General features: G+C 43.4%; 1 protein-coding gene and 2 long non-coding RNA genes across 6 annotated transcripts in view; 1 reads left to right on the top strand and 2 right to left on the bottom strand.

Moving 5' to 3' along the window:
- Positions 1-20497, top strand: part of LOC134927308 (uncharacterized) — a 134563-nt gene extending 114066 nt beyond the window's left edge. Inside the window, exons 3-5 of the long non-coding RNA XR_010177603.1 lie at positions 289-496; positions 16183-16231; positions 19641-20497. This is a non-coding gene — a long non-coding RNA (uncharacterized LOC134927308). The remainder of the gene's footprint in view (positions 1-288; positions 497-16182; positions 16232-19640) is intronic.
- Positions 1-23750, bottom strand: part of NEBL (nebulette) — a 463458-nt gene that overhangs the window by 233252 nt on the left and 206456 nt on the right. For all 3 annotated transcript variants that reach the window (XM_063921565.1, XM_063921563.1, XM_063921564.1), the window contains exon 4: positions 8610-8717. In XM_063921565.1, coding sequence (XP_063777635.1) covers positions 8610-8717 — 108 coding nt within the window. The remainder of the gene's footprint in view (positions 1-8609; positions 8718-23750) is intronic.
- On the bottom strand, positions 3990-8226 carry LOC134927309 (uncharacterized). Of its 2 annotated transcripts, XR_010177607.1 has the most exons (4): positions 7634-8226; positions 7213-7366; positions 6739-6793; positions 3990-4017 (listed from the first exon to the last, which is right to left on the bottom strand). It is a non-coding gene; the product is annotated as an uncharacterized LOC134927309 (long non-coding RNA). The 2 variants fall into 2 exon arrangements; XR_010177605.1 differs by having other exon boundaries at positions 7213-8226.

A 23750-nucleotide genomic window follows, 5' to 3' on the forward strand; every position in this document is an offset into this window, starting at 1 on the left:
GCCCCCCGTGGGTTAAACAAGAATTTTTTTTGGAACAGTCTTGCATAATTATTCTAACCCAGTGTGTTATGTTCTAGTGTTTGATGATATCATTGGTTTATCTATATTTGGAAGGATTGATACAGCAGTGTTGTCATACAAAGTGCATGTGATGTATTTTCGTGTCCTATATATCTACAGTATGTACCATTCTGGTTTTGTTTTCTTTACAAGGTTACCTGCATAACCTAAATACACGCTAGTATAGTGTGTTTTTAATTCTTCTTGTGGTTTTCTTATACTCTTTAGACACCCGTTGATGTGCTAGCAGAGCACCAACAGCGGGAGATCCGGGGACCGGGGGATACGGCTGCTCCCCTGGCAACCAGGACAACAGCGGGATTGGTTGCTGTAGCAACAGCATGATGTCCATGGTGTGTGTCCCGCCACGCCGGCTGGAGGTCTGGGCGTTTACACGTGGGTCTGGTGATCGGACTGTTACACTGGTATTAGTAGGGTAAGTTTCTTCTTTTATACTGTTTGTGTCACCTCTTTATTATATTCTGCATCCTGACGACGGTGCTTACTGCACCAAAACGATGATGTATAACTGATTTTTGAACAATATATGACTATGAAAAAGAACCTGTGAGTGCCGACTCTCTATCTGGAAATTATTGTTTCATGGTATTACCATGATTGGATTGGACACCAAGGTATTTGACTACATCTATTGAGTGCCGACGCTCTTGGATATACTGGCCCTCATTCCGAGTTGATCGCTAGCTGCTTTTGTTCGCAGCGCAGCGATCAGGCAAAAAAATGGCAAATCTGCGCATGGTGCGCACTGCGCATGGTGCGCACTGCGCACGCGCGTCGTACTTTCACAAAAGCCGATGTAGTTTCACACAAGGTCTAGCGATGCTTTTCAGTCGCACTGCTGACCGCAGAGTGATTGACAGGAAGTGGGTGTTTCTGGGTGGTAACTGACCGTTTTCGGGGAGTGTGTGTAAAAACGCAGGCGTGCCAGATAAAAACGCAGAAGTGGCTGGGGAAACGTAGGCGTGAATCTCCGAATGCAGGGCGTGTTTGTGACGTCAAAACGGGAACTAAACTGATTGAAGTGATCGCTAGCTAGGAGTAAGTCTCGAGCTACTCTGAAACTGCACAATCTTTTTTTGTAGCAATGCTGCGATCCTTTCGTTTGCACTTCTGCTAAGCTAAGGTACACTCCCAGAGGGCGGCAGCTTAGCGTTTGCACTGCTGCTAAAAGCAGCTAGCGAGCGATCAACTCGGAATGAGGGCCACTATTCCAACTATATTGAATCTGCTGCTTAATTCAAACTTGCCACATAATACAATATTGCAAATGTTTGATTTAGCTACATCTAAACTTCATAAATGTGTTAGGGAAATAATTCCAGGCTGTTACTGCTAAAAGTACAATTGTTATATTTAGGCTTTGCAACAAATTGCTACCTTATAATATAGAATTGATTTAGAAAATGACGTTTGTGTCATTTTCATGTTTAATTTCAAATTTATTGCACATATTCTGCACAGTGCTAACCTCACACATATGTCTCCTAGCTCATTCTCCTCCCAGGTTGTTTCTCTTAGGCTGGGACCACACATAGTGGTTTAGCAGGATACAGCAGAACAGGCCCTGTTTGGGAGGATACACCTTCTTGGGTTCACACATGAGGCCATACAGTACATGGTGTTTTAGCAGGATGCTGTCGAACAGGACCTGTAGTTATACCTGAGCCAAAGACTGTCTGCTTCCAATACTGCAAGCTTCCGGCAGGTGGGTTTACGGTTCTACCGCACTGTGTACACACTTACATTCAAATGTGTTGTCATGATGTTGTCATCCGGACGTCCAGTCATCCAGCTGAACCACAGTATCTGCGGTTCAGCAGGATATGTATAGACGGCCGCATAGAATACCATGTGCAGGCTCATTCCCGCTAAACCTCTATGTGTAGCATCAGCCTTAAGCCTGGTACACACTATGTCGATCACGTGGCCGTTCAGAAAAACACTCTGATCCTCGGAGAGATCATCCAATCAGTGTGTACCCTGTTTCTAGCTCAGGGCGTACAGAACGTTCTTTTGTGGGATTTTTTAAAAAGTATCTTTATTGAACCAATGAGTGATACATAACAATAGCAGAACCACAATAAGGTATCATACATAGAAACAAACTTTTACATTGGGGGAAAATACTGTATGTTTAAGTCGAACATGAGACAAATATACAATTGTACATATCTTGACAGAGCATCCAATGGCATCCAAACACCGGGATGCGGTCAATTTACCTACAATCAAAATCCCAATTCTCAAAACGGTCAAAATACTGACAACCACTGACCGACGGTCAAAATACCGACAAGGTCAAAATCCCGGCATGGTCAAAATACCGACATTTAAAATACTGACAAGGTCAAAATACCGACATTTAAAATACTGACAAGGTCAAAGGGGATCATTCCGAGTTGTTCGCTCGGTAAAAATCTTCGCATCGCAGCGATTTTCCGCTTAATGCGCATGCGCAATGTCCGCACTGCGACTGCGCCAAGTAAATTTGCTATGCAGTTAGGATTTTTACTCACGGCTTTTTCTTCGTTCTGGCGATCGTAATGTGATTGACAGGAAATGGGTGTTACTGGGCGGAAACAGGCCGTTTTATGGGCGTGTGGGAAAAAACGCTACCGTTTCCGGAAAAAACGCAGGAGTGGCCGGAGAAACGGAGGAGTGTCTGGGCGAACGCTGGGTGTGTTTGTGACGTCAAACCAGGAACGACAAGCACTGAACTGATCGCAGAAGCCGAGTAAGTCTGGAGCTACTCAGAAACTGCTACGAGGTGTGTAATCGCAATATTGCGAATACATCGTTCGCAATTTTAAGATGCTAAGATTCACTCCCAGTAGGCGGCGGCTTAGCATGAGCAAATCTGCTAAAATCCGCTTGCGAGCGAACAACTCGGAATGACCCCCAAAATACCAACATTTAATGAGGATTGTGCGCTCCCAAGGACGCATGCGACAGACGCTTGGTTTGATGTGCTGAACATCAAAGCAAGCGTCCGTCGCTAGCATCCTGTGTTATGTTAATGAAATCCTTCATTAAAATCGCCCCAGTCTGTACGGTCAATGCAGGCTAACGGAGATTCGTTCTTATGTCGGAACGAATCCCCGTCACTCCAGTGTGTGCCCAGCCTTAGAGCAGATAAATAGTAGGATTGGCAGAAACAATTGTATAGTGTGTACACGTGGATATCAGAGGTTTTCCTTGCAAGGCCAAATCATGAGTTCATCGCATCTCAAGTAAAGCACTGTACAGTGTGTACCCAGCTTATGTGTGTACACTAAATACAATCTCTATGTCACACTGCCCTGCGACAGGCGTCACTGCTAGTGATAAATATGAAATATGATTTGAATCAATGTCTGTCCTAGACGGGGGACTCTGACTACATGCAATAACCTGTGTTTGACTATGATTGATTCGACACACAAATGTATGCCTGCATTGTGAGTACAATATGTGACGAGTACACTTTAACTGTCGACTAAATATTCTAGCAATGAAGTGCTATCATTGTGATTGTAACGATGGCCCTTTGGCACACTGCTGCTTTTCTCTCATTTCTAGCTTATCCTTTCCTGCAGCAAGAGAAACATACAAAGTGCAAACGACACAATTGGGGCCTTTTAAATCCACTGTTTTCCAGATTGAGAAAATAAGACACCGCAACTTAAAATTCAACAGAACTACCGGGAGTGCATAAAGAACATTCCGAGTACAAAAGCCCCATTTAGCTCATGAGAGTTTGCTTTCAGCAGCAGCATTCCCCTGGAAACCATCAACTTATTTTCTCAAGTAGATCTAATTTCCTTACCTCATAAACCTAGCCAGGTGTCCCCTTTGAGTTTGGCCATATCACAGGAGGGACAAGACAATTATTTCCATTCAGTCCTCGCCTTTCCTCATGTAACTGTGTTATGATGTCTTTTCTTGAAGTAGAACTGGCTGGAATGAAGGGATGGCAGAGCGGTGTGTTAGAGCTGGCGGTGATTCTGCTGAATCGTTACTTATATTCCTGTCATTGGGCACCATATTGCAGTCTTATAATCCTGTCAGGGCTAGAAGGGCACCATATTGCAGTCTTATATTCCTGTCAGTGCTAGAAGGGCACCATATTGCAGTCTTATATTCCTGTCAGTGCTAGTAGGGCACCACATTGTAGTCTTATAATCCTGTCATGGCTAGAAGGGCACCATATTGTAGTCTTATATTCCTGTCAGTGCTAGAAGGGTACCATATTGTAGTCTTATAATCCTGTCAGGGCTAGAAGGGCACCATATTGTAGTCTGATAATCCTGTCAGTGCTAGAAGCGCACCATATTGTAGTCTTATAATCCTGTCAGGGCTAGAAGGGCACCATACTGCAGTCTTATCCTGTCAGCTAGAAGGGCACCATATTTCAGTGTTATATACTGTATGTATTCCTGTTAGGGCTAGAAGGGCATCATATAGCAGTGTTATATTCCTGTCAGGGCTAGAATGGCACCATATTGCAGTGTTATATTCCTGTCAGGGCTACAAGGGCACCATAATGCAGTTTTATATGTATTCCTGTTAGGGCTAGAAGGGCACCATATTGCAATGTAATATTCCTGTCAGGATTAGAAGGGCACCATATTGCAGTCTTATATGTAATCCTGTTAGGGCTAGAAGGGCACCATATTGCAGTGTTAGATTCCTGTCAGGGCTAGAAGGGTACTATATTGCAGTGCCTCCTTTTGCAAAGGTTTCCTTTTATTAGTATAATGTTTAAATGGCCAACGTATTCCACATTTCTGCTCAACTGAACCGGTAAACTATCTCTTTACTGGAAGAAAAAAAAAAAAAAGTAACACAATTAACTCAATCCTCCTCACCCACATGGGGAGATGAATCATTGCTTTGAGAGAGATAACGTGGAGGTGTTGCCCATAGCAACCAATCCAGGCTATCATGTTTCTAGCACAGTCTATAAAATGGCAGAAGCTGGTTGCTGTGGGAAATTACTCCACTTTGTTTCTAGAGGGTTTGATACATCTCCCTATGAAGTCATAAAAAAACACATAATAGAGAGTAAAATGCAGCGTTCTCTCCTGGGATTTTGTAAAATAAATGTAAGAAATAATTTTTTAAAACAGCGTATATTCCCCACTTACAAAAAACCCCCACAACTACAGCACAGAAAAAGACTTTTACTGAAAGTAGAACACCTTGACTCATCCCTCTTTAACAATTCGCTGAGATCCATATTATATCCATGATCCAGAGGTTTAGCAAAAAAAAAAAAAAACACTTAGGCATAGAGTATCATGATTTAAGGAGCTCCCGTTGCGAATAACTGGATTAACACAGGGTCGCTGTATACAAATACACTGGCTGCACTCCGATTGGTTAGAAGTAGTTACCATGGTTACCTTTAAAACTGGTCATGACAGTTCTTGCTGTAAAGAGCAGTATTTATTGTATCATTATATAAGATATTACCATGTGCTAACCAAACCACATAGGGGTGTGGGAAAAGCTCTAGAGCTAGGGGCATGGGGCTGGTTTCTACTGGGGCAGTGTCGGACTGGGGCATGAAGGGTCCACCGGGGGGGATGCTGTTGTAGAGGCCCTTGCTTAAGGGTGTGGCCAGGCTCAAGTGGGGGCGTGGCCAGCCACCACAGAGGTTTGGCTAACCATTAAAGAGTACATTTTCGGTGCCCAATGGTAAATATATAATAAACCATATTCTTGTAAAGTATAATGCAACATATGTATAATGCATAACTCAAGTGCACCTGGATAAAGTCTGGAACCTGATCACTAGAGGAGGAGGAGGGCCCACAAAAAGTGGGGCCCACCGGTGGTTTCCCCTGTTCTCCTGTGGGCCAGTCCGACTCTGCCTGGGGGTATGCAGCTGGTTTGGCATTATGGCAGAGGCAGGGGCGTCTCTAGAGAGGAGGGGACCCGTGCGCAGACTCTGTGTGTGGGCTCCCTCCTCTCCCATAGCCGCCGCACCGCTGCTAGTGCTCTGAGCACTGTAGACTCTGGAACAATGCCAGAGTCTACAGTGCATGCGCAGGACTCTGAAAAATAGCCACCGCGCCATTTTTTCGGAGTCCTGCACATGCGCTGTAGACTCTGGCATTGTGCCAGAGTCTCTAGTGGTCAGTGCGCTAGCAGCGGCGCGATTGCTATGGGAGAGGAGGGAGCCCACACACGGTCATCGATGGACTCCGGAAAGGTAAGTATAGGAGAAATGGGTGCAGTGTGTGCGGTGTGGGCCCCCCTGGACTCAGGGGTCCGTGTGCACCACACACACTGCACCCACTATAAAAACGCCAATGGGCAGAGGGACCTCACTCTGTGTGTCTCCCTGCTGTAGTGTCCCCAGTCCTGGCTGGTAAAGCCCCACGCTTTACCCCCCGATATTTCCACTATCTGACTAGACTGGCAGCTTTAGCGCTGTTGGGTGGGGGGGGGGGGGGTATACATGTGTGTATATAATGTGCATGATAAGATATCAGGTGCCCCATAACCACACAATAAAATTATATGAAGATCACCTTGGAGTTCTTTTTACTTTTACAAAAAGCACACATCCTGGGTGACCTCTAATACCATATTTTCCACAGTAGGGGTTTAATTATACCATGTACATATATTCTAGATACTACTAAATAACATCATTATGAAGGTACTTACCATTTCCCAATGGATCCTCTGTTCTCAGGATCTTGCTTCTCTGTACTGTCTTAGCCTTGTAGAGAAAAGATTAGTGTAGACGTGTTGTAGTGATAATACACTACTAGAAAAGTATGGCACCATTATCATACTATATACAATTCTCAATCACTTTCAACTTTAACAGCAGGTAACCATGTTGTTATCCATGAAACTTTGACAACATTGCTCCAGGGGTTCAGTATGATTGACCGCCGGACAGGATGCTGACAGTCACAATACCGACGCTGGAATCCCGATCTGTGTAATCCTGACAGGGGTAAGGCAAGTATTTTCCCCCCTCTCCCCTACCCCCTAAACCTCCCTTCCCGCAGCCCAACCCTAACCTCCCCCTTAGTGCCTAACCTCCCAAAGTGGTGCCTAAACCTAATCCCCCCATTCTCCGCAGCCTTACCCCCCCCCTGGCCCTAACCCTAACCCGCCTGCCATACTTACGGTCAAGATGATGGCTGTGGGGCTTCCGGCCTCAGTCTCCTGATCCTGTCGGGATTCCGCCGTCTGCATTTTGACGGGTGTCAGGATCCCAACATCCCTGCTCCAGGCTCCTAAACTCTCCTCATAGAAATATCGCAGATCAATTCATTTGTCCCTTAGAGAAGCAAATGAGAGACTTCACCTCAGATAAAGTAGGACACAGAGCATATACTGTATCTACTAATAAGCCACAAGCAACAGTAGAACCCAGAAGGAACAGATGAAAGAGATCTTAATATGTGCAATGCACAGCAAAGCAAAATCCTTCCCAACCTGACGCCAAGCTCCCAGCTTCAGCATTCAGCACTGAAATAAGATCTTTTAAGAATCTACTACCCCAGGAAATATATTTGTACGCTATATGAAAAAAACTTTTACTTACCTATTAGACATGAGGATGCATTTTCAATATTCAGCATCTCTGGTAAAAAAAATAGCTCTGTATCTCTTATAAAGAGGAGGAAATTGCTTATATTACAAAACCAGAAAGAAAAAGTGCAAAGCTGTCACAGCACAACGCTGTTATAAAGACTGACGTGTATTTCATATTATGCTTACAAGGCGCATAGAGCTGCAGTAACACAGCCGGCAATATAGCGTATGTCACTAATGAGTGATGTATATGGAAAGTACAAGTCTGTTTCATTTTATATCTAGTGTCATCTCATCTGTAGTATGTGATTTTATTTTTCCCAAATTTGTGTCATCTCTCTTGGTAACACAAACATTTTGTTTCATCTCAGAGTACCGATAATATGTACGGTAGAATATTACATTTCTTCAGGATGTATTTGTTTGATGAGTAAATGTTATTATTGCAAATCAGAAGAGTTTTCAGTGCAGTGGCCCCCGAGAAGTGTGTGGGTAATGTTGTGGGGCCCCATCAGTCTATTATTTATCGGAAATGCTATCAAACTTAAGGAAAAAAATACAAATCAAGTACCTGAGGACATAGTATAAAATGTCCTGTACTCTGTCCCCTCCAAGTGCGCACTCTACTCCCCCCCCCCCCAATTCCCCCACCCTGTCCACCACCCTTCCCCAACACTGCCCGCCACATACCCACCCCTGCTCCATTCTGCAAGCCCCTCCCCCAGCATCCCCACTTTCATACTTACCAAGTTCCCGGCTCCTAGGTCTGTCCCGTCTCCATCACAGTGACAGTCATTGGAGTGCGCTTCCTGTTTCCCACAGCGCACATATAAATATGAAACATGCATACACACGTACACGTGAACCTGACACACATTCATACAAGCACACGTTCATCCAGAATATCTCTATTTACAAATGGCAAGAATATATTCAGACCAACAGGGTTGTGTTCCATCTTTTATGGAGGTGACACTCCAACGTACATTGCTGATCTGCTCTTGGGTTTTTTTCAGCCGCTGCAGCTCAGGTGTGTCTGTTACAATGCTGAAGCCTCGTCCTTTGCTTTCCTCAAAGTCCCTCTTGTATTTTACCTAAAAAAAAAAATAAACATTTATATCAATGAGATGTAGTATATATACATATATATATATATATATATATATATATAGAGAGAGAGAGAGCATACACAGACGCCTTGATGCTGGACAGGTAGAACGCACCACACTCCATGCCTCTAGGCAAGAAGCCTCACAACACAACATGATCATGGATGATTGGACTACAGCATGGTTTTCCTTTAAAATGAGTTATGAATATGTAGGGATATATATTAAGAGGGATTTAATATGATTTACCGGCGGGCGGGATGCCGACTGTCTATATACCGACTGCAAAATTCAGCCCGCCAGAATGCCAACAGTGGGGCGAGCGCTAAGAGTCCCCTTGCAGGGTTAATGCGCTTGCCGCGCTGCGGGCACGGTGGCACGCTGTGCTTGCCACAGGATCTATTCCCATTCTATGGGTGTCGTGGACACCCACGAGTGGGAATAGTCCTGTTTTGTCGGAAATCCGGCTGGCGGTATTGTTGGCTGGCGGGATTCCGGTGTCGGTATCCTGAACGCCGGGATCCTGACAGCTGGCAAATTGAAGGTATCCCTTTAAGAGACAGCTGAGAAGCAATTCTTAGGCAGTTCCCACACCACAAATCTTTCATGTAAAATACTTATTTTGCCATCATTTAAACCCCTGGTGAAACCAAACTAACAGCATATGCTGGAGTTCTATTCACAGGTAGATTGCAGGGATAATTGTACCTTTCCCTGCCTCATACAGAAGCAGTGTGAAGGATCTATAAGTAGCTGTATAAAGAGGCAGTGTGTCCTATTAGTGGGCCTGTATGTCTGAGGATGTCTTTTGTATTGGAGAGGATAAAAATCATATTATATGTCTGTATAGTGACATGTTTCAGACTTTGAAGTGGGATTTCAATTTTTTGAATGAAAATGACTGTGAAGTACTCTTCATCTATCAATAGCAAACACTATGCATATTACACAAACACTGATTCATTGTCTACTATTCACTTCAGTTGTACATAAAGATGTGATGACATGTCTAGTAAGTGATTGTTCAAAGAAAACTGTGCTCTCTATCACCGTCTGTGGCCATAACTGGTAATGCAGCAGGGTTTTTTTATATACCGTATATATTTTAATTGAAGCAATGTATAAATCATAGCACACTAAGACATAATGCAGCACATATTCATGGACATGAAGGCCTAATATGATGGAAAACAACAGACCAATTAAGCATGGGTATTGTATTAATAGATGGACGTATGGTCATTCAGTCACAAAAAAAGGAGACATAAGTAGGCCCAATTGATGACAAACTAATACAAGGGACTGTACAATATAAGGTTCGCTTGTCTCCACTCCCCCCCCCCCCCCACACACACACACACAAACAATTACATTGAAATTGGGGGGTCACCCTCAACCATCCGCAGAAGATAATAGGATGTATTACATAAGGAATTTCGAATTGGCTTTGAATATCTGTGGAAAGAGTCACAATTAAATTCTCCCACATTAAAAAAAAAAAATGTTGGGTTTAATCTCCTTTATTGGAAACATGCTTACCAAAAAGGTAAAGCAATTTAGTTTTGAAAAGAGATATTGTGGGGGGCTCGGGATGTATCCACACCTGTAGAATAGATTTTCGGCCATTTGCGCTGAATGCCAGTAACAGCCTTCTGCTTTCCTTTGAGATTCGAAGCCCTCCTAAGTGGGGACAGGTAGGATCAGTGCAATAGATTGAGAGACATCTCTGTGTAATTGGCAGAGGAGAGTATATGCCATGATCTGGTGTGAGCTTTTAATAAATCATCAACCTGTATATCCAGAAGCTGTGAAGTCCATGCCTGAGGATCCCTTGGGAAACAGAACGTTCTAAGAGAAATTGTAAATGCTATAGGCCACAGAAATCGCTTTTCTCCTTGTCGGTGTTTGCTGGAGACAGGTATCCATAGGGTTTGACCAGTCGGCTTGAGAGAAGTGGCGAATGGTTAGACTGATGCAATGCTGAGCCAAAAAAAAAAAGCTACAGGGTATGCAGCTAGTACTGGGTATTTCTTGGTCGCCTCCTGGAAAGTGAGAGGCTGTTTAGCCGATGTGTCAACTAGGCATCCAATATTAATTGTCCCTCCCACTTTCCAGATATTGAAAGGGTGCATAGCATGACCCTCCTGAAAGTCAGGTTTGGACATAAATGGATATAGTCTTCCCAATCATGCAGTCAATCCATGAGGTAACATAAAAGGGCTGCCTGGGAATACCACTGTACATTAGGGAAATTAATACCACCATTTGATTTTGGTTGTTGTAATTTCAATAAGCTAATACATGGCCTTTTCCCTTGCCAAATTAAATGACGAAAAAGAAAATTAGTATGTGTGATATCCTTAGGGCAAGAAATGTATCAGATACATTACAGGGGGGAAACGTTATCATTTTGATGAGGTTTGCTCTGTCAACCCTTCGTGTGAAGTTAAGGTTATAGAGAAGTCTTGGGTTTCTTGGAATTTTAACCTCAAGATAACTAAAGTGATCTGATTGCCAAGACAACTAAACAGCATCCATTCCAGAAGGAACATAGTCCAATAAATTCGGCCCAGTTGACAGTGAAACCAGACACTTCCCCGAACTCTAACTGTTCAGTTATGTGAGTTAATTAGTCAGACAGGTTGGAAATGTATAGTAGAATGTCATCTGCAAAGGCGGTTAGTTTTATTTCTTTTGAGCCAATGGTGATTCCCCTAATATGGGCGTTGTTTTGCAGTAGACGTAAAAGGGGGTCGATAGCAATGTTGAACAAAGGCAGAAAAAGTGATTATAGGATTGCCACAATATCCATTAAGCAATAAGGAGGTACCAGGGGCTCTATAAGGGTATTTAATAAAATCTATAAAAAACTGGATAAAAGTTCTGAAGTGAGAGAATCAAAAACAAATGTGACCAAAGGATAGTGTCAAATGCTTTGGTAGTATCTAAACGAATTAAAGTGTTTTGGGTGCGGGCCTCTTGGGAGAAGCAACCACAGCAGCAATAGCTTAACAGAGTGTCGGTTAGGCACAAAACCAAGCTGATGGATAGTGAGAACCTGGGGGAGAATAAGGTGGAGACTATCAGCCATTATTTAATGTCTGTGTTGAGCAAAGTAATGGGGCAGTAGGATTCAAGAAACTGAGAGTCTCGTTGAGGCCTGGAAAGCAAAAAGGTATGGAAAGGAAGTATGGTTATGGAGAAAGTCATTAAACAATTCCATTAGCGTAGTGGCAATATATGGCTTTAGTATTTTGTAGTATTTGTTGGACAAGCCATCGGGACCTGGAGATTTATGTAAATGATGTTTGGAAATAGCTGCAAGAACTTAATCTAGTGTGATATCTCTGCTTAGTGTTTCCAACTGTGACTGAGAAAAAGGAGGCAAGTCCGCTTTTTGTGCTCCTATGGTCCCACACCGCAAATCTTTAATGTAAAATACTTATTTTGCCATCAGGTGAAACCAAACTAACAGCATACTGTATACTGGAGTCCTATTCACAGGGATAATTGTACCTTTCCCTGCCTCATACAGAAGCAGTGTGAAGGATCTATAAGTAGCTCTATAAATAGTCAGGGTGTCCTATTAGTGGGCCTGTATGTCTGAGAATGTTTTTGTATTAGAGAGGATAAAAATCATATTATATGCCTGAATAGTGACATATTTCAGACTTTGAAGTGGGATTTCATCCTAACAATTTATTGAATGAGAATGACTGTGAAGTACTCTTCATCTATCAATAGCAAACACTATGCATATTACACAAACACTGATTCATTGTCTACTATTCACTTCAGTTGTAAGATGTGATGACATGTCTAATAAGTAATTGTTCAGAGAATGACTGTACTCGCTATCACCATCTGTGGCCATAAGCGGTAATGCAGCAGTTTTTATTGAGGTACTGTAACAGTTACGTATATGGCATTGAAGTTAAGTTTAAAATAATATTTAAAAAATGATTTCAATTTTTTTATTATTATTCCCTACAAACACATGCGTAATTTATCTCTAGGGTAAATCTAAACCTGACTATAACATGTATCTCTGGAGAAATCATATATAGAGGGTGTGCAAAGATTGTCTACATAGTAAATAGTAATGTGCGCATCCGGACATGGCGGTAACACTGTACTGTTTACAAACTTTTATAATGGAAATTGTGTTGCTTGTATCTTTCATGAGGCGTAAATAGGATAGAAAAGGTCAGTAACGAAATTACTATGTAAATATTGGCATCAGTCAATAAATCTGTTTAGGAACATGATCCCTGCAGTCACACTGCACAAAGTATCATAAATATTTGTTTTATTTTCAAGTTTAGTTCCACTGTAAAACAGAGGGCAACGTTCATAAAACCCGTAACTTAATAAAATACGTACAGAATATCGCTGTATTCTATCCTGTATTCCGGCACCAAACAAATATACTGTATATACAAATCTCTGTCACATCCATAAATGTGACGATGCCGGGTCACATTTATGGATGGATTTATATTTAGTAAGTTAAAATGTTGCTATGATAGCGGCACACATCGCCACGGCTTTTGCTGCAGCCATACCTGCGTGTTTATGCTAATATCGCGGCTGATTTCTTCAAAACTGATGACGCCAATGAAACTTGCACCACCATCCCTATGGCAGATGCAGTTTCCCCATCTGAGCAGGACGCACTGTGTGAGCAATTTCATTATAAATATTTCTTATTAGCATATAGCTGCCTATTCACCCTCAATACCCGGGACTCCTACCAGACTGTCAATAGAGCAGGCAATATGCATGGAAAGTGCTTGCCTGAAAATCTGGTGGGCAGGAGCCTGCTGACGCAATTTGCATCATATGCTGTCCTACGCCTGCTTGATGATGCACATTGCATCATAAGCTTTACCCACCTCAGGGAAGAACAAGGCGCTGTTTCAGAATTCAGGAAGCTGTAATTGCACTCACACTGCATGCAGGGAACTAAATGCAAATATTCACCTATATGCCTAATTATTCTATGCAATTGTAATGACACTGCCCCATTTACTTACAAAAATGCCACCATCATTATCAGTGTGCACTTGCAGCAGTCCTATGCCTTGTGCAAGACATAGATCTCTGATTACACACAACACAGCTTTCCCACGATTCCATCAGAGTCTGGCAACTGATGCCAATGACCACAGCCAATGTCCTACATTGTTGAGCATATAAGGCTGGCAGGCCATTGCATAAACTGCCAGATTACTGGGCCTATATTTTTAGTTACTGCCTTTCTGTATGATTACCTATGTACCCACACATGGCTGAGTATGAGGAAAATCCCAAATCTGACTTTGGTTGGGTAGCGCGTAAATTACTAGACGACTGACATGAAAGAGAAGCAGCCGGCAGCCTCCTACATGTGACGTTACTGGCTGTCGCCCATCATTGTCAGAATTAGACTGGGAGTGTGATGCTTAGTTATAATGTCACAGCCAAGCGCAATACTACCAAACCACCCACCTGCTAAGGTAAGAAGCAGCAGGGGTTTAGGCAGCACCGAAAAAGTCCCTTATAAGTTCCAATTTGGTTATGTTTTGTGGAGATCATCGTTAGTTTGCTGCTGGTCATAGTTTTATGTTTCATAAATAGACCACTAAGTCTTCACCACCTGCGTCAAAATGAAAGCAGACCAATCTCCGGCCGTAGAGGGAGATTATTTCTCTTTTATTATTTCATTAAACACACAAAAACAACGCAGACAGATCCTTAGGGGCATTAACATGATGATGGGCAAAATATTTTAAGGTTTGCAAAATATTGGGGGTGTTTTTCCCAACATCAGAACATCACAATCAGATCAGCGTGAACATCGAAACCATAGCGACTTTGATTTACTCCGCGGCAGCAGCCACCAGGTACACACTAGGGGGTTGATGGGGTTCATTTACATTTGCCTGGTGGCTGCTACCCTCTGCAGCTACCAGTTGGGGGGTCCTGCCGTGCTGACCAATCAGCAGTCATCGATAGCACGGCAGACACTGGGGGAGGGTGCAGGGAAGCAGAGGGACTGGGAGGTCCCTCTGCGATTGGCGGCTACTGGAAGATTATCTTTCGTCAGCGATGCGACCACGGCAAATGGTTAACACTGGAGACCAGTAAGGAGCGCTGATGTGGAGCATGGTGGCAAATGGTGGATGGCTGAGGTATTGTGCATGTGTGCTCACCTCTAAAAAAACTTAATTAAGAACTAAATACACAGAGGCAAGAAATGGCGATAAAAAGGTCAGCTAGTTATTGATAATAAACAAGGACTGTATGGTGGCATAGAAAGGACATCCCTTATCAGCGCCTCCCAACAACGCAAACCCAACAATAACAATTGCACTGAAGGTGGTGTTTGCCCTATGGGTACCCTTAATACCAAAACTAGGGCATCCAACTCAACCATCCTCCAACCAGTTCATCAAAAAAGATGGATTGGCTGCCCTCGAGAGGGTGGTCCAGACATTCCAAACAATCTCCACCCACCGAGCCTACTACACCCGGGCTGATGATTAGCCATATCTTTCCATCCAAATCACTAACAACTACATCCACCAGACAAGAGGGGGGATCTGAGAGGGACCTCCAGAGAAAGAGGCCTGAACCCGGAGTCTTAAAGAACACATCAAGCCACATCCCTAGTCCACATGCAGGAGACCAGCACAGAGATGCTGATATGTCTGTCAGTCGCTGTATCACTTGTGGTAAGAGCATAACAGAAGACCACCACGCAAGCCAGACCCAAGCCTTGTGGCCACTCCAGCCTTATGACAGCCGTCTGTTTTTCAAATAAAATACGCAAAGCAATGAGGTTTAGTGTGTTGTGTTACCTTGCCTGCCAGCACGTGATTGGCATACTGGGTGTGCTTCTTTCTGGTCCCTCTCCAGAGCAAACAGAGGGGTGTAACCAAAATGAATCAAATTCTGATTGTACAATTAGCCAGAAATTACATCTAATAAGGACACACCTCACACCTACCTTGGAGACAGATCTTTAAAATATGGAAAGTTTAAACACTATGGTGCAAATTTCTTTTATTTCATCACTGATGCATAAAGCCTTACTTTAGTCTGTTTTTCATTAGTAACACCGATGTTTATCAAATTTCAGCACATTTACTTCCATAAGGGTGATGCTATAATACTCAGTGAGGTGTACTGTGCTGTACATGAAATAGAATCATCGCAGGAGGTGAATTTATCCTGGCATAAGCTCTGCTTTAATGAAGATCGCATAAATTGATATCGGACTTGTGTATGCATGGTGAATTTGTAATACCTCTTATAAGTGTTTTGTATACGTGTCAAGAATAATATTGTCTTGGGTTTAAGTCACAGCTATTGTCAAGCATGAGCTCTTGTCCTTGTGACAGACACAAGATATGCTTGGTGGGCTTTTAAATGACCTCTAAACTGAAAATCCAAATGTCTTTTGCAGCAGCATGCAGTGGAGAGGAGCTCGGCCAAGGATTCAGCCTGCTGGGATGGTAAGTGTGTAGTGTACGAGGTAATTCCAGGGAGAAGATACGACAATGACACAGAGAGAAGCGATTGCTGGGGCCGGTTTAGGAAGAGCAGCAGTGATCAAGGCTGCTCAATCCCTGATGCTTCATAAGGAACAGAGACTGAGGAGATGTGCACAGGGAAATCTGAGATAAAGGCAGCATCAAATAGCGGCAGCTGTGGGCAAAGGAATCTGCGGCAGTGCTGGAGGCAGCGCTCTCCACCAGCATTAATAAAGCATCCAGTGATGGAAGTTCATGCAAAAGACTTATAGGGGCTGAGCCTGAGATGGGCGTTAAGTGTGTTTGCTTAGTGTGAAATGTGCAGATTAAGAAAGCATATGCTGGCAAACAGAGGCGTGCGTGCTACGTCCATTTGCAGATTTGGTGCTTGCATCTGATTATACATGGCAACAGGGGAGAGACCTTGCATGCATACACAGACCAAGTACAGTAAGGGCATGTTCACTTAACTGGAACCCCGACTCACACAGAGATGCAGAAACATCTGTCAGCCACTGTATCACTTGCAGGAAGCTGGCAGTTGGTGCAAATGAACACAGATGATGATGTTCGCCAGTATTAGCCAGACACTTCTGATTGGCTGAGAGCAGATTTGCCTATGAAGCGGATAAGTGATTTCTTAAATGATCGTGCCTATATTATATGATTTTGTGGGTGTATTTTAGATTAATTTGTTGCTGCTATCATTCATACATAGGAAGTAAGGCTATATCTGCTGTACAATGAGTTTTTCACTAACTTTTCTTGTGCTTATTGCCAGTTAAGTATAAGTGTATCTGGGTGAAAGTACATCTTACGTAGACCTGACACATATGCTACGGGTGCAAAGCTGGATGCACTTATAACGCTTGTGCCTCATCATACTGTATGGGTGTAAATACACTATGTTACATTATGAAAACATATTTCTCTCGAAGTATATATGACCAACAAAGAGTCTATGCTGAGATGCATGCTAACTCTTCTGGAGATTCATGGAGCTCCAATGTGCTAAATCAGTGCTTCCCAAACTCAGTCCTCAAGCAGTACTAACAGTCCAGGTTTTCCAGGTCACCTGCCAGGTGCACTGTATATCACCTACTGTCACATTTTAAAAATCCACAGGTGACCTGGAAAACATGAACTGTTAGTGCCCCTTGAGGAACGAGTTTTGGAACTGTCCTGAATGAATAGTTGCATCCACCTGGTATAAAATTTTGGGCCTCATTATCAACTGGGAAAACACAGCCATGACGGAGTGTGCAACGCTCTTTTGTACCAGCCAATAGGAGGAGATGGGCGGAGGGATGGCACACCTTGCTATATATGAAGAAGGTGCACTGGTGCTGCAGAATAGTGCAAACACTCAAATTGTGCACCAACGCTGGGCTGGCAGAGATCTGAGTTCCGCCTATTCTTTTAAGAATAGATTGAAAGCAATACATATTTTCCATCATATGGTCAACATGTACAGGTTGAGTATCCCTTATCCAAAATGCTTGGGACCAGAGGTATTTTGGATATCGTATTTTTCCGTATTTTGGAATAATTGCATACCATAATGAGATATCATGGTGATGGGACCTAAATCTAAGCACAGAATGCATTTATGTTTCATATACACCTTATACACACAGCCTGAAGGTCATTTTAGACCATCTTTTTTTAGAACTTTGTGCACTAAACAAAGTGTGTGTACATTCACAATTCATTTAGGTTTCATATACACCTTATACACACAGCCTGAAGGTCATTTAATACAATATGTTTAATAACTTTGTGTATTAAACAAAGTTTGTGTACATTGAGCCATCAAAAAACAAAGGTTTCACTATCTCAGTCTCACTCAAAAAAGCCCGTATTTCGGAATATTCCGTACTTCAGAATATTTGGATATGGGATACTCAACCTGTAGTAGGTTGACAGGCAAAAAAGGTCGATAGGTGAAAGCCAACAGTGCCAAAGATCGACAGATACAAAAGGTTGACAGGTTTAACAGGTCGACATGACAATGGTTGACAGTTGACACACATATTGTCAGCAAAAGCTTTTTTGTTTGTTTTTTGTTGTTTTTTTATTTATTTTTTAACTTTTTCATAATTTACCATCCACATGTACTATGACTGTGCTGAGTGCAGCTGCTTTAGTGGAGCGAGGCACCTTGCCTGAAGCGTTGCGAGTGAAACAAGCCCACGAGGGTATGCTCTTCTACTAATTTGGCTTAGATATGGTTAACTATACAAAATGACACACAACAAAAACAACAAAAAATTGTTCGACCATTTCCATCTCAACCATTTGACCCTTTCAACCTGTTGTATCTGCTGACCTTTTGTACTGTCTAACTTTTCCATGTTGACCTCTTAACCCTGTCAGTCTTTTGACCCTGTCGTCCTAATGCATTTTGACCAAATGGTGTTGACCTTCTGACTGTTGACCTATTCACTGTCAAACATTTAATGCACAACCAGTTTTAGGCTCACTTTGGGGTGTATTTGACTATATTTGCATGGCTATCCCCCATAAATACCCACAAATATTAATTATCCCCAGGATTTACATAGGAGGGATCTCTGATATCTGCTGCGGTCCCACCATCCCACCAGCTCCCGTAGGTTTCTACTCGGTATGTTGTTGGATTTACCAAGCTCTGGAATGTAAAGTTGCCGGCTGCTAACAACATCTGGAGAGGGTTTATCCTGTAGTCGCCTATGGGCTACCCTAATATACATTCTTTCAGAGAGGGATCCTCCATATAATTCTTTGGCTGCCCCCGATGATGCATGTCAGGCTGCCCATGCACAGTATGCATGGTGGAGCCGAACACGGAAGCAGAGTGATAACGTAAGATATCAGTCTGCTTCTAACTCTTCGCCAGGATGGGCTCTTGTAGCAGACTATGGGAGTTATTCAAAAGCTAAAAAGCAGAATTTGCAATCCTTTTTATTGCATGCTGCGGGCCGCCTATCGCAGGGCAAGCAGCTGCGACTGCAACTTAATGTCGAAGCAACTGTAGACAATTCCCAGCAGCCGCAGCTAGGCCGCGCATGCAGGAGGTCCGCCATCATTTTTTAGATCAGATCGGCTGCGTGTCAAACAGGCAGAGGAGTTTGCACCCACTGCAAGCCGGATGCATTAGGTGGCCGCGCACGTGCAGGACGGTAACTGCACGTGCGCAGTGGCACCGCCGATGGGGTTATTACGGTTGTATCCCTGAATAACCTTCTATGTCACAGCAAGAACTTTTTACTAAATGTGTTTGAAAATTATCATATTTCTCTTGCGAAGTTGCAGTATATAATAAATCTTTGTCCCATCGGGAAAATGGAACCCAGCAATTGGTACCTAGGCTAGTTAACTCTCTTTTCTCTATTAACTCCATCAAACACAGGAATGTGGATCAGCAGCGGAACTTTACACCGGTGTCAGGAGGCACAATCACCCAACTAGACCACCCCCCACTCCACGGTGAAATATTCATCTGTTTCGTTCCTCTGGTGGAACTCTATTCCTGTCTCAATGGGGCAGGGCTGCAGGGTGTAAATGGCCGCAAGCAGCCTCTCTAATGCTACAGGCAGAGCATGAACCAGGACTACAAAGTAAGATGGTGGTATTCCTTCCCCTCACTCGGAGCCCCTGCATCTGGAGGTGAATGTTTCTGTGGTCTCTGGGAGTTACGCCACTTATTTGGATATTTTACGTTATGTCCCCTTATGGGTTTACCTTCTCCTTAAGAGTTGTGACAAGGTTGAACTGTGCAGTGTGTTTTGATTATTTGTTCGAATTTTGCAAAAACACCAGAATTAAATTACTTTTGGGAGGAGCCCAGTTTTCTTGAAACATTCTGCACTGATATGCAGGATATCTTACATTCTGTAACTAAACAATGTACAGGTTTATAGAAATCTGCTGTCATCAGAGGGGAAGGGAGTTATTTCCTGTTCTATTTTCAAAGTCATAGGGCGAGTCTGAATGACTTCATTTCTGAACCAGTGATTACATACAGTAGTTCAGTGGTTCTCTAACTGTGTGCCGTGGCACCCCAGTCACTTGCAGGGGTGCCTCAGGGTGGTGGTGCAGGACCAATTAAAAACTATTTATTGTCAGTGTAAATGGCAAAACTAATGCTTGTGGCTGCCATTCATAAAATATGTGGATAAACAGGAGCAAATCTTGTCTATCACCACACAAATGAACCTAAGGATGACATATAAACATAATTTACTTCATTTAATATTTTTTTTACATTTCTCAATAAGAAAAAAAAAATTGTGATACTCTAGGGCCCATAGGATTTAAACATTTTTTGGAACCACTGCTGAGTAAATCAACAGTGACTAAGGGGGTCATTCTGACCTGTTCACATGCTGCAGGTCACTACTGCGCATGCGTATGCACCACAATGCACAGGCGCGTCGTACGGGTACAAAGCAGATCAGTGCTGAGCGATGGATTTAACGAAGAATCCATTCGAACAGCCGAGCGCAAGGAGATTGAAGGAAGAAGGCGTTTGTGGGTGTCAACTGACCATTTTCTGGGAGTGTTTGGAAAAACGCAGGCGTGTCCAAGCGTTTGCAGGGCGGGTGTCTGATGTAAATTCTGGGACCAGACAGGTTGAAGTGATCGCAAGGGCTGAGTAAGTTCAGACCTACTCAGAAACTGCACAAAATGTTTTTGCAGAGCTCGGCTGCACAGGCATTCGCACACTTGCAAAGCGAAAATACATTCCATTGTAGGCGGGGAAAATCTGATCGCAGCGCTGCAAAAAGTAGCTAGCGAACGATCAACTCGGATTGTCCCCCTAATGCTGGACCTGTGTAATGACTGCGTAAAGTGCTGACTTGGTACATACAGACACTCAGGTAGAGTGATGAACTACAAAGCTGGTGCATAACTAGCTACCTTATGTGCCAGCTGAGGGTACCCAGTACAGGGCTGTCTTAACAGCATTGTAGGCCCTAGGTAAAGCAATGCACTGGGGCACCTACCCACCATTCATGGGAATAAATGTAAAAAAAACACAAGTTACCCCTCCTGCAGCCCAGCACTGTCTCTCCACATACTTCCATACAGTGAATGACTGTCATCACTCTGATTGGTGGATAGATCCAGCCATCTACCAATCTGCATGCTGACAGCCATTCCCCATATGGCTGCAGGCTCGGAGGCAGACAGATAATGTTGTCTTGCCTCTCTGACTGTGTGTAATTTACAAGATTGGCAGCATTCTCCATTTGCCTCCAAAGAAGCTCCAGAGGCACCAGCCCGCCCTTGTTTGAAGGCCAATAGAATTGTGAGGCCCTGGGCAGCTGCCTGTGTGCCCATATGTTAGGATGGCCCTGACCCAGTAACACAGCGTGTTCTCTTAGGCATAGGAAAACCAGGGGTTTACACAAGAGGCAGCCTACGAAACAACTCTGTCCTAATGAAGACAGACGACATTTCAGATGTATGCCTGGAGAAATTGAAATTACTAGAAAACATTTAGGAGCAAAGGTTAAAAATGTAAGGGGTGTCATCTTTTCATGGTCTAATTTGTGTAGTCCTGTAACAGATAAGGAGTGGAGTTTTGGGGCTGAGATTTTGGGTTATAATAGTGATTTTCTGGTTGAGAGGTCTCTTGCCTCTTTAGAAGATTCCAGACCAGCTTATTGTGATTGTTGGCTTTACTGCTTTGGGGAAAAGAACGGTAAAATGGCTGTCTTTTTGTAGGTGCTCTCCCCACCAATATACTGGTTGAAGCCGATTCTACGCTACTAAAGTCAGTGACACCACCGGTCCTGGTGGACCTTTTGTGTGCCATTTGGATAGGCGAGTTGTTGGCGATGGGCTGGCAGTTGGCTTTCACTACACCTTTTATTGGATTATGTGGGCAAGGTGGAGATACTGTGTGTAGAGTAAAAAAAAATTTCAGTTGCTATACTTCTCCCCCCCCCTTTCAACAAATAAATAAAGCTGACCCATTTACCCTCTCCAGTGTGGCACCATGTTTTTTTATTGTAGATATGTTTTCCTCTATTCTCCAAGTAATGTATGCTGACATCAGCTGATATTGATCTTTCAGCGTCCTGCGCCGATCTTCTGGCAGATCAACATTGCGACAAAGGCCCTCATTCCGAGTTGTTCGCTCGGTAATTTTCTTTGCATCGCAGCGATTTTCCGCTAATTGCGCATGCGCAATGTTCGCACTGCGACTGCGCCAAGTAAATTTGCTAAGAAGTTTGGTATTTTACTCACGGCATTACGAGGTTTTTTTCTTCGTTCTGGAGATCGGAGTGTGATTGACAGGAAGTGGGTGTTTCTGGGCAGAAACTGGCCGTTTTATGGGAGTGTGTGAAAAAACGCTACAGTTTCTGGGAAAAACGCGGGAGTGGCTGGAGAAACGGAGGAGTGTCTGGGCGAACGCTGGGTGTGTTTGTGACTTCAAACCAGGAACGACAAGCACTGAACTGATCGCACTGGAAGAGTAAGCCTCGAGCTACTCAGAAACTGCACAGAGAAGTCTTTTCGCAATATTGCGAATCTTTCGTTCGCAATTTTGATAAGCTAAGATTCACTCCCAGTAGGCGGCGGCTTAGCGTGTGCAAAGCTGCTAAAAGCAGCTTGCGAGCGAACAACTCGGAATGACCACCAATGTTTGCAGAGACTTTGATATTCAATCAGTAGCACAATCCTGTACCAGGGAAGCTCCTGCAGGGAGAGGGGGGGGGGGATTCAGGAAACCCCCCTGAGTGCTGAATCTCCTGAGTTGGTACCATTACCTAGCTAAGACATAAGTCTTAGCATGGCTCCTCATGTGTACATAGACTTTACCACACACTGTCACCTCAGCGGCTACAGTCAATGTGAACAACTTTATATAATACTAAAAACAATAATAATTGGTGGCCTCTACCCGGCAGCATATAGTTGTAGTACAATGCATAAGGATACACTGATGTCATACAATGCAATGCAGTTTACCACTCTTATCTGGTTGTCTGTCAGATGGAAAGAGTGAACGCTTTCCTTGTCATGGACACCCATAGAGGGAGAATAGAACCTGTGGCTCACCCCCATGCCGGCATTCTACCGCTCGGGATGCCAATGTCGGTATACTGACTTTAGCATCTTGTGGGCGGTAAATCATACCGCCGCAAGCTGGTCAGCTCATGTATAAGTTAGAGGTCTACGGGCCCAAATACCTACAGTTAAATATTTTATGTTCATTGTGTCAAGAAGAATTTACTATAGCCAAGACAACATCTATGCTAATCGGGAAACATTGCATTCTAAACTCCAAGTTTGCTAAATATATAACGAAGTTGACTATATGTGGCCATTGACTTATAGGCGTCACACCAAAGTGGTAAAATTTTTTACGGCATTTAGAAACAATGGGCCTAATTCAGAGCTGGACACAGTTGCACCCACTATTTCCGGATTTGCAGCTGCGACGGAATGTGCAAGTCCTGAGACATCCACTTTCAATGGCAATGGACAATGTAAATCTACTGCTGGT

This window comes from Pseudophryne corroboree, chromosome 5 (genome assembly GCF_028390025.1).
Source record: "Pseudophryne corroboree isolate aPseCor3 chromosome 5, aPseCor3.hap2, whole genome shotgun sequence".
Lineage (NCBI taxonomy): Eukaryota > Metazoa > Chordata > Amphibia > Anura > Myobatrachidae > Pseudophryne > Pseudophryne corroboree.